At 43.8% G+C, this 14,245-nt stretch overlaps 1 protein-coding gene and 1 long non-coding RNA gene across 4 annotated transcripts; one reads left to right on the forward strand and one right to left on the reverse strand.

Annotated features, from left to right (window-relative positions):
* Positions 1–1,448: 1,448 nt before the first annotated feature.
* On the forward strand, positions 1,449–12,418 carry PRELID3A (PRELI domain containing 3A). Of its 3 annotated transcripts, none has more exons than XR_010999937.1 (7): positions 1,459–1,606; positions 3,911–4,079; positions 4,382–4,471; positions 5,229–5,299; positions 5,394–5,496; positions 7,087–7,199; positions 10,766–12,418. XR_010999937.1 is itself a non-coding variant. In XM_068192886.1 (7 exons), exons 1-6 carry the CDS (start codon positions 1,575–1,577, stop codon positions 7,138–7,140), a joined length of 519 nt encoding a protein of 172 aa, XP_068048987.1. In that variant the 5' UTR covers positions 1,459–1,574; the 3' UTR covers positions 7,141–7,175; positions 10,766–12,418. The 3 variants fall into 3 exon arrangements, 2 of the variants coding, with proteins under 2 accessions (XP_068048980.1, XP_068048987.1); XM_068192886.1 differs by having other exon boundaries at positions 7,087–7,175; XM_068192879.1 differs by lacking the exon at positions 7,087–7,199 and having other exon boundaries at positions 1,449–1,606.
* LOC137475528 (uncharacterized) lies at positions 3,430–4,022 on the reverse strand. The gene is made up of 2 exons (XR_010999938.1): positions 3,884–4,022; positions 3,430–3,697 (listed from the first exon to the last, which is right to left on the reverse strand). It is a non-coding gene; the product is annotated as an uncharacterized lncRNA (long non-coding RNA).
* Positions 12,419–14,245: the final 1,827 nt, after the last annotated feature.

Raw genomic sequence — 14,245 nt, forward strand, 5'->3', positions numbered from 1 at the left:
CAGCTCCAGTGCACACACAGGGGCCCCACTTGACTCCTCTCACACAGTCAGGCCAAGTTTCCTTACTGGATCCACCCCACATTCCTTATGGCAGAATCTCAAATGTCTCATTCCATAAAGCAATTTATTCATGGTGCAGTAACACAGAAACAGCCCCAGCTCGTGCCTCTGAGAAGGGACCCCAACAAAGGAACCCCAGCTTTTATATCCCCACAGTCCAAGCCACATGCAAACCTCACTCTTACTCATGAGTCTTTGTCCCTGCTGTGTCTCCCAGTGTCTGTTCACCTGGCTGGCACCCCCAAAGGGTTGGCAGTTCACGGCCTCTTGTCTCAGGTTCCCACCAAGAGCTACATCTCAACCTGCAGCTTGCAAACCGAGCTACTGCCCCACATGCATGCCTCAACAATCACTTCACCCCTGGGCACAGCCCTGCACATGCTGTCCCTGGCTGTGTGTCACCCCCACGGCTGTTAGTAGGGTGTTTAATAAAAACTCCTGGTTTGATTAAACCAAAACGCTGGTAGCTCACAGAATCCCAAAATCACAAAATGGGAAAGGAAGGGACCACAGTGGGTGATCGGGTCCAACCTCCCTGTTCAATCAGGGTCATCCCAGAGCACGTGGCACAGAGCTGCATCCAGATGGTTCTTGAATATCTCCAAGTAAGAGAGAGTCCATAGCCTCTCTGGGCAATCTGTTCCAGTGCTCAGTCAACCACACAGTAAACCAGTTCTTCCTCATATTCAGTAGGACAGAGCTTCCTAAGCATCAGTTTCTGCCTGTTGCCTCTTGTCCTAATGCTTGGTACCACCGAGCAGAGCCTGGATCCATCCTCTGGGCACCCTCCGCTCTAAATATATTTACACAATGATGTGGTCCTCTCCCAACCGTCTCTTCTGGAGGCTAGGCCTAGGTCCCTCAGCCCTTCCTCCCTCGTGGCAGAGATGCTCCAACTCCATCATATTTGTAGCTCCCCACCAGACCTGCTCCGGGAGCTCCACGTCTCCTTTGGACTGAGGAGTTGGTGGTGAGGGTTTGTTTGTGAGGACCAGGGGGAACAGTCAGTCAGTGGTAATACAGAACTGCTTTCTCGGGGTGCGCCTTTCCAGCGCTAACTGTATCACGGGAGGTTTAGGTTGGATATCAGGAAAAGGTTCTTTATGCAGAGGCTGGTTGAGAACTGGAACAGGCCCCCAGGGAAACGGTCACAGCACCAAGCCTGACAGAGTTCGAGAAGCGTTTGGATAACGCTCTCGGGCACAGGGTTCCTGGGGCTGTCCTGTGCACGGCTACGAACTGGACTTGGATGATCCCTGGGAGTCGCTTCCAGCCCGGGACACAGCGACTCCGGGCCCGGCCGGCGCGCGCTCCTGCGCATGTGCGCTGCCCCGCCTCTTCCATGGGCGCGGGAGGGGCGGGGCGGTGACGCAGGCGCGTGACGCGCGCCGGCCCGGCGCGAGGCTGTCAGTCAGCCGGGCGCCGACCGGCACCGCGCGCCGACCGGCAGCGCGCGCCCTCCTTCCCGCCGTCCTTCTTCCCGCCGGGCTCTGAGGGACACACGGCGAGCGGCCATGAAGATCTGGAGCTCGGAGCACGTGTTCGGGTGAGCGGGCCGGGCGGGGAGGGCCGGAGGGCGCGGCGGGACCCCGGCGCTTCACGGAGCCGGGCCGTGCGGGGCGAGCCGGGTCTCGCTGGGGTGACGGCGGAAACGGGAATGCTGCGGGCACGGCCAGAGGAGGAGGAGGGAAGCCGGGAACGGGCCTCGGTGGTGCCGGTCCTGCATCGTCTCGAGCTGCTTCCTGCGCGGCCGGACCCCGCGCCTGGGCTTCTCCTGTCTCAGGAACAGCATTCCAGCAGGATGGAGTGGTAGAGCTGGCCCGACAGCCTGATGGCTTGATAAAGGGCTGGGGTTCAGGAAAAATAACTTTCACACTCTAAATAAAAATAAATCCCAAACTACTGGTGTAGCCTATGATATATTCCAAGAGGTGTGGACGGAGTGACGCTGTCCCTTAGCCTCAGGCGTGCCGCTGTGTGCCCGGCAGCCAGCTCCGAGTGTGCTTTCCATCAGTGCCTTTCTGCACGGAACGCGGTTCTGGCCACCCGGTTCCAGCTTCGCGAGAGGAAGCAACGGGGAAAAGTATGGGGAGCTGTGTGGCAAGCTGTCCCGGGGAGCTGGCGTGAGGGCTCCGCGGTGCCGGTGCAGCTCTGGGATGATTCCTCTGCTACAGGTGTTGCAAAAAGTCTCGAGGCCCGAAGAGCACCGGGGGTGATAGTTCTTAACACATTTACAAAATATCCCTGATGTGTTGCTCTGAATTTCTTTCATTTCCTCAACGCAACTGAATTCCTTGCGCTGATGCAGGTACTTGGTGCTCCACTTCAGCATTGGTCTGGTGTAAGTGAACTGTGGTTTCTAGCAGGAAATATCAGGCAGAGGCTGCTCGAGCATGACACAGCTCCCGAGTTTGAGATGAGTATTTGTCACCTAAGGAATGGAAAAGCTATTTTTATTTGACATTTTCTCATCAAGTTCTGTATTAGAACATCCCCATCTTATGGCGTAATGTGTGTGGGTGTAGGTAGTTCATTTGAATGGTTAATAAAATGTTGTGACTTATCAGATCTCTGACTCAATCCCTTAGGGACATTTAACAGAATTTTGTCATTTTCAGTTTGTGTATCTTCTGTTGATGGAGGTGTAAAGTCACCAAAGATGGAACAAGGAACGATCCAGCTCTCCTTCTGCTGCAGGAATTGAGGGCTTTTATTTCTCCTGCTTGCACCAGTAAAGCTTTCTGACACTTTTCTTGTTAGAAAAATAACTTATTTGTCCAACTTTCTATTTGTTCTTGTAGTGCTGTAGTGTCAGTGCCTTTCTGTACCAGTCTATTTTAAGACTAAAATAAAATCCATTTAGGGCCTCAAGTGCAACTCTTAAGTACAAGTTGGCATCCCTAAGCCTTCTTAGGTTAGATACCAATTGTTGAATTTTTAAACATACCTTTAAAGGCTATCATGTCAGGACAGTCAGTTATTCTGAATATAGAAATAATTAGGGACAGAATTCCTCTGTTGGATCAAGTCCATGGTTTCTGTAGCCTTCTCTGTTTCAGAAGGAAATATCTGAAGTACCTCAAGAGCTATGTGGACAGTCTGGACTTGAGTGACAGGACTGCTCCAATCCCAGGAATTTGAGGTTATCAAAATTTGTTTTGTAAAAACAGTTCTGAGAAGAGTATCCATAAGTGGAATTGATGCTACCAAATTGCTGGAGGCAGAGGTGTAGGTGCAAAAGTCAAGCTGTGAGGTCGTGGGGTTTCTAAAAATCTGTTTCTTTATTTTGAACTTCCCAATCATCCTTTTTTTAGTAGAATTTAATTTCTCTTTACCTTTTTTTTGGCTATAGGAAGGAGCAGAAGCTAGTGATGTCCTCTTTGGTTTATTTGGTATGCATAGAATTACAGAAAAATTTGTGGTGGAGTGGACTCCTGCAGGTCATGTAGTCTAGCCCTCTTCTCAAAGCAGGGCAAGCTTACATGTTAGGTGAGGTTTTCCTGCTGGAGTTCTGGAGTGAGCTGAGATTTCCACCATCTATGTGGGCACTACTTGGATTGTCACTTGTAACAGTGAGTGACTGTTGCCTCTTGCCTTCATTTTTCTTAGTCTTGCATTAATAGTTCCTTGCTTCAGTCTGGAGAAAAGAATTTCTTTTTACTTCTGTTTTTGTATCAGTACTCTCTTATTGCCTTTCCAAGCATAACTGTATTCCAAAGGGATTTCTGGGAGCTATGAAGCTGCACAGCCTGTACCACATGGCACAACCTATATCCTGATTTAGTATCATGTGATTACTTGCGATTCAGTACAAAATATTTACAAAAACTCTCACCTCTTCCTTTTGCAGGCATCCCTGGGATACCGTGATCAAAGCTGCTATGAGAAAGTACCCCAACCCCATGAATCCGTGTGTGGTAGGAGTAGATGTCCTCGACAGGAGCCTGGATAACCAGGGGAGGCTGCACAGTCACCGTCTTCTCAGCACGGAGTGGGGATTGCCCAGTATTGTCAAAGCGGTACATTTTTGCAGCCTTCTTTCTTTATTAAGGGTGTGATCCCTTTTATATCATCCTGTGAATTGGAGCTGACATCGAAGTAAAAGCTGAAATTTGTGTATGTCTGTAAATGCCTTCCAGGCTGGTCTGTGCCATGCTCTGTGGCTGATACATTCTAGACAATGAAATCTCGCCACTGATCACAATCCTCTGGTATCCATGAATTTGTATTTATTTGGGGTCACTGAGAACTTGGCATTTATGTGTTAAAAGGTTCTGTTTGTTTGTTGGATTTTGATGCTTAACCTTTTTTTCCCCCTCAGATATTAGGAACAAGTAGAACTCTGACTTACATAGAGGAACATTCTGTGGTAGATCCAGTGGAAAAGAAGATGGAGCTTTGCTCAACTAATGTAAGTGGTGGCTTAAGAAGTTTCTGATAATTAGTTCTGGAAGTTGGATATTTTGCTCTTAACGTTTAGATTAGAAATGTATCTGTGTCTTTCATTGGAGGCAACAATTTACATGTCTTAATCAGTGTCTTAGATGAATCTTTTTCCCTTCCCTTTTTCTTCTTCTCCAAATTTAAATACGTAATCATCAAACATTTGTGATTCTGCTTTTAATGTAAGATTAGTTCTTGGAATGCATGTAAAATAATTTGACTTTTAGATGAATGAGTTCTGTCATTTCCAACAAAAGTTTTAATGTGAAATGCCTTTTTTCATAGCATGTAAATGAAGTATTGTGCTATATTTTGGTATCCTGGTAACTTGTAACTCTCAGATTTAACGTGGGGTTGTCTGTAGGAGAGCCTTGTTTCTGTACAAGAGGCCTTGTCCTTCCTGAGTATTAATTTTCTGTCTAGTCCAGGTGGTGCTATGGGGGTCTGAAAGAGCCTCTCTTGATCGCTGGCCATAAATCAAACTTAACATTCAGAGAAAGCTGTTGTGCTCTGTCCTGTGAATGGGAACTTTGATATAATTAGATCAGGGATAGGAGAAGATGCATCACCCTTTATAGGTCTTTCTATTGACAGTGTTCTGGGTTTTATATTCTGTGTGCAGTATTTTGACACTAAATTGAGTGCTCTGCTATTGAGTAGTGCTGCTGATAAGAGAAAAATGAAAGGTGGGAAGTGAGGATTTCAGCTCTGTTTTTGTTCTTAAGATTACGCTCACAAACTTGGTGTCTGTTGATGAGAGACTGGTTTACACACCTCATCCAGAAAACCCAGAAAAGTAAGTAGGGAAATTTGTGTGCGTCTTTGTGTCTAGGAGACAATTTGTTAGTCCTTTTCAGCTTAGGTGTTAACCTTTCTTTATTCCCTTACAGGACTGTGCTAACCCAAGAAGCTATTATTACTGTTAAAGGCATTAGCTTGAGCAGTTATCTGGAAAGCTTGATGGCAAGCACAATATCTTCTAATGCCAGAAAGGTACATCTTTATTCTGTTTTCTCCCTCTCTTCCCCCACCCAATCACTCTTTTGAAATAGTAATTGTCAGTGATGTTTGTTGAATGTTATATTTAATTTCTCTAGATTTTGTGCACTGTTTCAATAGATTTTTTATAGAAGCTCAGCAACCTATTTCTAGGAGTTAGTGCTAGTAGAAAATGTAACTTCACTTTCAGCCTTTATAATGTGGATATAATATCAGTTAATACCAGCATATTTTCTATACTGCTTTTGTCAGTTGTTCCAGTTCATATCCATTATTGAGCTGTATCCTTGCCTTTGGCTAAAAGTAATTTAGTGTGAGCAGAAGCATATTCTTTGAGGAGATGAGACTGTGCTGGCTCACCTGGGTAGCACTGCACTGACTGCTCTGTACCATGCTTGCCTTTTCTATTTTGCCTGCAGCCGTGGAGCTGCTCTTCAGCACAAGCAGAACTATGCGAGTGCTTATTCTTGGGCACTTTGTCCTACAGTTTTTTGGGGAAGAAATGGAATTGCTAGAGAAGCATAGGCCTTACTGCTTAACAGCAGGATGATACCAAGCTGTTAGGAGTTTGAGATTGTGTTCTGCATTGGTGGAGGGGTTCAGCACAGGGGGAATCTGGCCCAGGTAACTCCTGCTATGCCATAAATCCTGTGCTTTGGCCACCCCTTCATCCTTGTGAGGGATGCTCCTTGACCAAGCCAGTGTGAGCCAACTTGGTAGGACCAACTAGATCAGAGAGGAGAAAGCCTCCTTTTCCACCCTTCTGTGTGCTTCTCCTAAGGTGAGAGGAAAACCTGTTAAAATCATGGGATGGGGAAGGAGTGATGGATTATTTCTAGACACTGAAGAGTACCTTTACCCAGCTGGGTGCTCTCTGTTTGTTTTAAATGGAAGGTATTTCAGTTAAATTACAGTTCTGCTCTGATCCATTTAGAAGTCTGTGTGGAGTGTATATTCTTGAAAGAGAGGAACAAACCCTGGCTCACAACCAAATTTCAGGCTGACCCAGAGGTAGCAAAGCATTGTCTTGTTGGCTGGTGTGCCAGATCAAGTTAGGCACACGTTAAAATGCTGGCAAAATTCCTCTTGAGGCATCAGTTAAATTTGCATGTCTCTTTTGAAATCAGAGAAACTGTAAATATTTCTTTGTACCTGTTGAGGTGTTGCCTGTGAGAGCGCTCAATTTCTTTTAAAGATTGTTCTGTTCTGCCATTTTCAAGGAAAGCACTGGCTTACAAGCTTCTTGCAAATCAGAAAGGTCTTCTTGTCTTATGTATTTCACTGGAAAGTCTCTACAGATTTTGAACTTGGCAGGAATTTGTAATTGCTGTTACCAGCCCTTTCCTTGCTAACCAGTACCTACTGTGCTACTACAAGCTCTTCTTACATGCTGTGCTGTGCCTCTGTGCTCTCAACACCCCTCTTAAACTTCATGACAGTTACTAAAAAATGTTTTGTTGTTCTGAAGAAATAGGAATTATTGAGACTGCTCTGAGGTAGCAGTGGCAGGTGATGCATTATTATTTTTAATGACAATGAAAAAATCATTTGCTGTTTGTTGTAAATCTTTTTGTGTTACTCTAGGGGTGGGATGCTATTGAGTGGATAATTCAAAATTCTGAAAGCGCTCTAAGCTAGCAGTTCTCCACACCTGCAGTTTGTACTACCTAGTGGTAATGCCAGCATTCTTCTTCTTGGTACAGCATTTCAGCTTTCTAGCGAATATCTGCATGGACTGTTGTCGCGTGGATTTCATAAACTACCTGCATGTCTGTTTTACACACCTTGCATACAGGAATGGCAGACCTGTTCCTTGCACTGCAGTTGTGGAGGGTGAGCGTAGCCCTGGTCCAGCCTGGATCCTTGAACCCGTGCTTGTGCCACTGGGCAGCCAACATGCTGCAGCCATGTCTTGTGCCACACAGTCTTGCTTATAGCTTGAAGGCTGCAGACAACTAGGGATGTGAAGGTGTCCCTCCACTGAGTGTTTGATCTGCTCCTAGTTTCTGTGATTTCAGTATATAAAGCTGGTGCCTAAAGAAATTAATAAAAATTGGCTAGTGAGTGGAATTGGATTTATAAAAATGAAACAGAGCTGTATTCTTAGGATATAAAATTGATTTCTTTAAACAGGTTGCCTAACAGGGGTAATGTTTTGTGTAGTGGAATTGTATTTGCTTTTCTTCTGCCTGAGGAATAATGTCGCCCTTCTGAGGAAATCTGTGCAAAGCTTGAAGCTGTCAGGATGCCAGACTGTTCCTGTTTTTCATTGGTCTTGTAGTTATATTCATTTTGGTAGTGACATGTCCCTGCAGTTATATAACTATGAACAAATCTGAGTTCAGCATTGAGAGAACTGAGTGTATGTGCCTCTCTGAGACCTCTCTGCAGATTGTTCTCCTTCCACTAGTCAGTGTAGCCTGTCCCTGTCATTCCTGTATTGGCTTCTGCTTCAGCCAATAAGATTTCTTAAAAAGAAAGAAATCCACGTTGCTGCTTCTCCTAGTCAAGAAAGTTGGGCTTTTTACGCTGCTTACTTTGAGATCTGTGTATGCCATGAGTGTTTGCTTTTACGTTCTCATTCCACTAAGCTTTTATGGCTGTTTTTCTGGAAAACATCAACTACAAAGGCTCAGCACTTATCAGTCATTAAGCTCTACCAACAAATCTTCATATGCAGCGCTTGTTCTGCCAGCCACGTCATGCTGCTGACACCTGCAATAATGAATAACACAACGTGCATGCCTGGGGATGAATGTGCTTGCTTAATGACTGACTGCAGAACTTGTTGTACAGTATGACACTTTATAGACAGTCCTCTGTCAGATTTTTTCTGATAACTGAGTAGTTTTCATGGCACTTGGAGGCTTTGGATCTGGTTGAGATTTCTAACTTAATTTCCTGTGCAGAATGTTCCTGAAGTCTTCCTTGCCAAAATCATGAGTTTATTCTTAGCTGCAAAATATGGCATAATGTAGGCAAGTCTAAGGAGATATACACAGACCTATGTGCTCTCAAAAACTGGAGGAAATATCTTGGTGTGCCAGTTGATTGTCATGGATTTTTAAAAATAATTTATCTCATCCACAAAGATATCAAGTAAAACACAATGATGTGATTATTTCAAGTCAGGGCCTGAAAAGAATCTGTGTTTTTCTACTGAGTGTTTTCTATGGCCAGGATGTTTGACCTTCTTACAAGTCATCTTTAAGCAATATAACAGATGTAACATCCAAGCTGTTGCTCTCTCAGTTCTGTGTACCTGTGTCACCTCAGAGAGGATATTTAGACTTGACTTTTAAAGGTCCAAATGCCTGCTTACTGAAAGATGATTCCCCCTCCCTGCCCCCCACTTTTTCCTTAATGAGCACTCATCTCAGTTAATTCATGGCTGGTTACAACTTGTTGCTGTGCAGTAGCTTGCCCGTGTGTGGGTGCTTTTATTTGTGCTTTGCTGGCATTCCCAGGTCTTGCACAGTCTGTGGAGAAGTTGGAAATTACTCCCTGCTGAAGAACAGTCACTTTGGTGCCCAAATGGAAGGAGCTCAGAAGTTAAATCATCCCTTCTAAGATCTTCTAACAGCAACCTATACTTAAAGTGGACAATTTCAATTGTGCTTTCTTGCATATTATTAATATCTTTTAAAGGCATGTCTTGAACTAATTAACTTAAACATCCTAGTTCTTGAGGTAATTTGGGGTGGAGCTTAATCTCCCTTTCTGAGTCTTGGCTAAAGCTGAACACTTTATTGTGATACCTGGATGACTTTTCTCAGTGCAGAAGTAGCAATTAGTGTTTATTCTGTGAGTCCTTGGAATATGGAAAACTGAAAGAGAAATCGAGTCGGCCCTTCACTGACCTTAGTGAGTCATCTCAACAGAGTCTTGAGATAACTGTGCTCCTATTCACAGTAAAACTTTTTTTCTTTTAATAGGTTACACTTTGCACTCTGGATGTGGGCTTATCATACTATTCCAGACTGATGTTTGTAGCCTGGCCAAAAATTCCTTGAAGTGTGTATGAGCTTTCTTCTGACATTCTTTTTTCCTTAGGTCTTCAAAGCTGCTTATGTGGATTCTTGTTCATGCTTAGTAGTCTATACAGGACAACAGCAGGTTCTGGACAGTGTGATGTTTCTGTGCACTTTATCACCTTTAATGAATACAACTAAATTAGCACATCACAGTTTGGAACAAAACTCTGTGTGCAGAGGAGGCCGTGCTTGTCCTTTCTGTCACTGTCTACAGAAGGCTTAAACACTGACAATGGCTGTCCTGAACATTTATGACTTTTCTGGCTCAACCTTTATCTCCAGAATTCTAAACTTGGCCAGAGCCATGTGGCTCCCACTTACTGCTCTCCATTGTTTGTATTTCTTATTCTTAGTAGAGTAATAGTGGTGAATATCTCTTGACTTCTCTCTTAGTGAAAAAAGGCCAGGTGTTCTCCTGGTCTGATGCCATCTGCTTGCTTTGACAAAAGCTGCTATTCTGAGCTTGCAGAGTTACAAAATCTTGACTTTTGTTTAGTTAAAGTCTTTATCTTTCTTGACTTCATTGTGCCGCTGGCTGCATCTTGTGGTCATTAGGGTGCAGCTGCTACAGAGTCTTCTTCAGGTAAAAGATTTTTGCCAGGCTTATTGCCCTGGATTCTCCAGCTCTTACTGAAGCACTGGCTGTCAGTTCTGAGCTTGAGACATTCCCATACCTTGATATAAAATGTGCAACTCTCAATTAGTCTGATTCAGCTGCTGAAAAGTTGCTGTGTACAAATGTAGAATTCAGTGTGAGTCTACTTCAGAACTCTTGATAGGTATCAGATCACTTAGCTGCTACTTTAAAGAGCACTGGAAGACTTTCACTGTCCTGGATCTTCTCAAAAACTCTCTGTATAACTTGGCTAATAAAGCTGAGAACAGTGCCTGGATTTTGCCATAATATTCTTTGGGTTGTGGGAGCAGCAAACAGCAGAAACAGCAATTCTCTTAGGTAAGGAAACTTGACTGCTGAATTAGGCCTTGTGCTACTGGGAGCTCACACCAGCATTGCATTTGCTTCTGGCTTAGGGGTGAAGCAAATGCCTTTGCAGTGAAGTTTCCATAAGAAGATGCTGAGAAATTATCAATATCATCTGGTATCAAACTATGCAGGGCATGGCATTGATTTTAAAACAAGTTTTATGTCTGACAGAGGAAGAACTATAGAAACATGAGCAGTGGTGGTGTGTCTGTTCTGATCCTAAATTCTGGTATTTTTCTGGCAGGGTCGGGATGCCCTGGAATGGGTGATCAGCAAACTAAACACAGAACTGGAAGAGCTGAAGTCCACGCGCGAGGGGATCAAACCAGCCATGGCAGCAGCGTCCACGGAAAAATAAAGCCAAAAATTTGGGTTCACCAAATAAAACCAAGTAACTGACAGAAAAGTCTTATTCTGCAGACTGCTCTGTAGAGCTCCCTCCCAAGGCTGATCTGCAGAAGTTTTGTCCATTTATAAGAATACCGGATCAGCGGAAGAGTAACCTCATCCATCGTCTCCACAGCAGCTCTTGTTGCCTACTGAAGTTTAAACTGACCTCCTGCAGATGCTCTTTTCATTTGAACAATTTTTGTTTAACACTGGAAACAAAACATTTAGCACATTCAAAACAGCCTAAATGTACCTTTTCAAACAAAGGTCGAGGGCATGTTATATTTACACCATCTCAAACTGAAAAGCTTGAAACAAACTTTTGCGTGGGATTAAGGTTTTTGTGCGTGAACTTCTGTTCTGTAAAGGGCTGATAGGTCCTAGAGCACTGAATTTTGTCTGGTTTGTAATCTGATAATGTCTTATGGCCAGTTAAAGGGAACTACATGAGTCAGAACATGATACTGCAGAATCTGATATTTATCTAGAGGATCATCTTGAAAGGCTACATCTTGTGTGGAACTTACTCTTCTTAGGTTGTTTAAATGTGCTGCCTGAACGTGACACACAGATACTTTACCTCTCAGATGTTTGTGTCCAAACAAAGATAAAGTTTCTATTGATATTAATAGGCTAAAATAGTTTTTCTGGTGGGGAGAAGGATATAATTTATTTTCTTATTTATTAATATGTCCTAGTTCCTCCCCTCCCTATGGGGACAGGGGTAGTGATTACTGGAAGGTGCTGGAAAATGCTGCTGGAATAAAGAGACTGTGCTGTTCCACTGGTCCTTGCTCTTCACATCACATCTTAACTGAGGGAGAAATTTATGCAATAACCAGAAGAATTGAAATGAGAAATGAGCAGAAAATTTTAAATCCAAATGATAAGGTTTCATAAAGAGAAACTTTTAATTTGCTGAATGGAGAAAACAAGAGTACAAGAACCACAAATGGATTCTCATTTCTAATTGCTTTCTGTTAACTACTGACTACCAGTGTAACCAAACCTTTTCAACTCTTTTCCACGTGGGTACAAAATGGTTTTAAAATCCTTTGAAATGCTTCTCATTATCTGGAAAAATACTCCAGTAACTGCAGAAACTTTCCTATTAAATATGCATAAATATATATTGGTAATGACTCTAGCCTTGTCTGATGTTTACAGAATTGTCATGTTTGGTCCAGATGTAGTATATGTTTCTCTGACAGAACCCTCTGTTAGGGCATTTAAACTTATTTTTTGGTGTGCATACAGTGAGACAAATGTTGCAAGGATGTTTACTTGTTCAAGTGGCAAGCATGTGCTCAGGAAGTTGTTAAAGAGCATGAGTAACTTCTGAAAAAATAGAAGACTAAAATGTTGGTCACTGTTTTGATCTGATAATTTTAAAGTGTTTGTAGCTTAAGGGAGTTTTCAGTATTCATATTCTGGTTAGTTTGAAAGTAAACTTTATTTGGGTGTAACTAAATTACATGATCCTAATGAATAAACCTACTTTTAAAAATATGTCTATTAGTTGAAAGCAATTAAATGAATAGCAGATATTTACATTGCTCTTTTTGTGTGGACCTAAAGCCCTTCCTATTTTGGAACAGAAACTTAGAGCTTAAAGCAGCCCATGTGTGGAAGATAAGATGGATGGCTTTGGTGCAGGTCAGTTGTTGTCCCCTTTTCAGGAGTGATGCCACTTCCTGAATGAGGAACAGAGAAGATGTTCTACCTCCTGGTCTTGTTCTGCTAGGCAGGGGAGTGCAGCTATGGCAGAGCTCTGCACAAAAAGAGGGAAAAGTTGGTGGCGTGTGTACATTTGAAAACCTGTGCTGCAGCATTTCCATACATGCCTGCTGGAGGGATGAAAACATGAGTGTCAGCAGGGGTAGGAAAGCCTTTGGAGAGGTTCATGTATTGCTTAGGTATGGGAGAAGAGTTGTCTAAAGCTGCTCCTTACATCAGAAATGAAATACTTAGTGTTGTCTTACGGCTGGCTGACTTGTGCATAGCACTTCCAGCCCTGGTTTCCACAAAAGTCACCACAGGCTCTCTGGAGCCCAACTCCTCTGCCGCACCCTCAGGTCAGCACCAATGACACATCAGGTTCCTGTATTACTTTCTTGGCACTTTGTTTCCTTCTTGCAGGAACTAATCCCTATCTGCTTCTGTTGCAGCATCTCCTTTCTGTTTCCTTTCTCCCTGGTTTTGGGCTGCTTTCACACCACCATTTCCTGCCGTGTGGCTAAATGCTTGGTTTTCCAATCTGCTGCTCCACTTGCCATGCATCAGCACCTTTCCTCCTTGTGCTCAGTCCTCAGTGCTTGTAACCGTGTTGATTAATAGGCAACAAGTGCCATCTTGAGTAAGAATTCTGCACTTTGAGAGCTGAAAGGGGAACTGAAGTTGGGTTTTGTGAGTTGTGAGAGGGAGGTTGTTTGCAGCAGTTGTTCAAGCTGCAGTTTGGTGTTTCTCAGCTGCTGGGTTGCAATTCAAGGGTGTGATGTAGGAAGGTGGTTGGATTTTAAGAATTTGGTGCCAGCACATCAGGTCTCCACGCTGGATAGAAGTGTGGCTGCTCTCCCCATCCCTACAGCTGTGTCACACACACCTGCTGTGGAGGGAAGGAGCTGGTTCCTCACTGCAGGGGAAGCAGTGAGAAAAGACAGCAGAAGTGGTTCCCAGAGCGTGGCAAACCTGGCACATTGGTTCTTGGCCCTGAAGGATTTTAAGATGTTGAAGATGCCACAACCCAAATAGACTGGCTTCTGGTTGATGTCTAGTTTTTGTGCTGGTGCAGGCTCATGTTAGCAACAAAAGTAATAATTTAAAACAGTGTAGTCAAATGATCTGGTGTGTAATTAATTTGGTTTGTTTAGACTAACCTTTCTTTTTCTTAATTTGGCCTTATGCCAGTGTGAGTCTTCCATGCTCCCCCATGCTTCTTATTTCTTTTCCTCCATCAGGTCAGCAGGCATGCTGGAGGAGGGTTATATTTGTTGGGACAAAAGGCAGTCCTAGTGAAAGCTCCCATATTCTTGAAAGTTTTGCTTAAAGTAAGCAAAAGCATTGAGCTGCAGCGGGTGGTGTCAGGAACTGCTGCAGAGCACAAACTGGGCACTGATGTACTGACAATGTGATAACCTAGCACTGAGTAAATGACCAGCCATGCTCCTCGATGAGAAACTTTTCATTCAAATCCTCAGGTGGAGCAGTGGTGGGTAAGGCAACACCATTCCTGCTGCTGCACCTCCCTAGACTTAGATCCATGAAGGCCAGGGCTGTAAAGTACCTATGTACCCTGCAGTGCTATCCAAAATAAATGCCATGTGCAGTTTAAAAA

Source organism: Anomalospiza imberbis, chromosome 1 (genome assembly GCF_031753505.1).
Source record: "Anomalospiza imberbis isolate Cuckoo-Finch-1a 21T00152 chromosome 1, ASM3175350v1, whole genome shotgun sequence".
NCBI lineage: Eukaryota > Metazoa > Chordata > Aves > Passeriformes > Viduidae > Anomalospiza > Anomalospiza imberbis.

Excerpts from the sequence above, each read along its gene's own strand:
- PRELID3A (XM_068192879.1), top strand. The coding sequence starts at position 1,575 with ATGAAGATCTGGAGCTCGGAGCACGTGTTCGG. Across the intron at positions 1,607-3,910 it reads AGCTCGGAGCACGTGTTCGG|GCATCCCTGGGATACCGTGA; the intron begins GTGAGCGGGCCG and ends TTCCTTTTGCAG. Across the intron at positions 5,300-5,393 it reads CATCCAGAAAACCCAGAAAA|GACTGTGCTAACCCAAGAAG; the intron begins GTAAGTAGGGAA and ends ATTCCCTTACAG.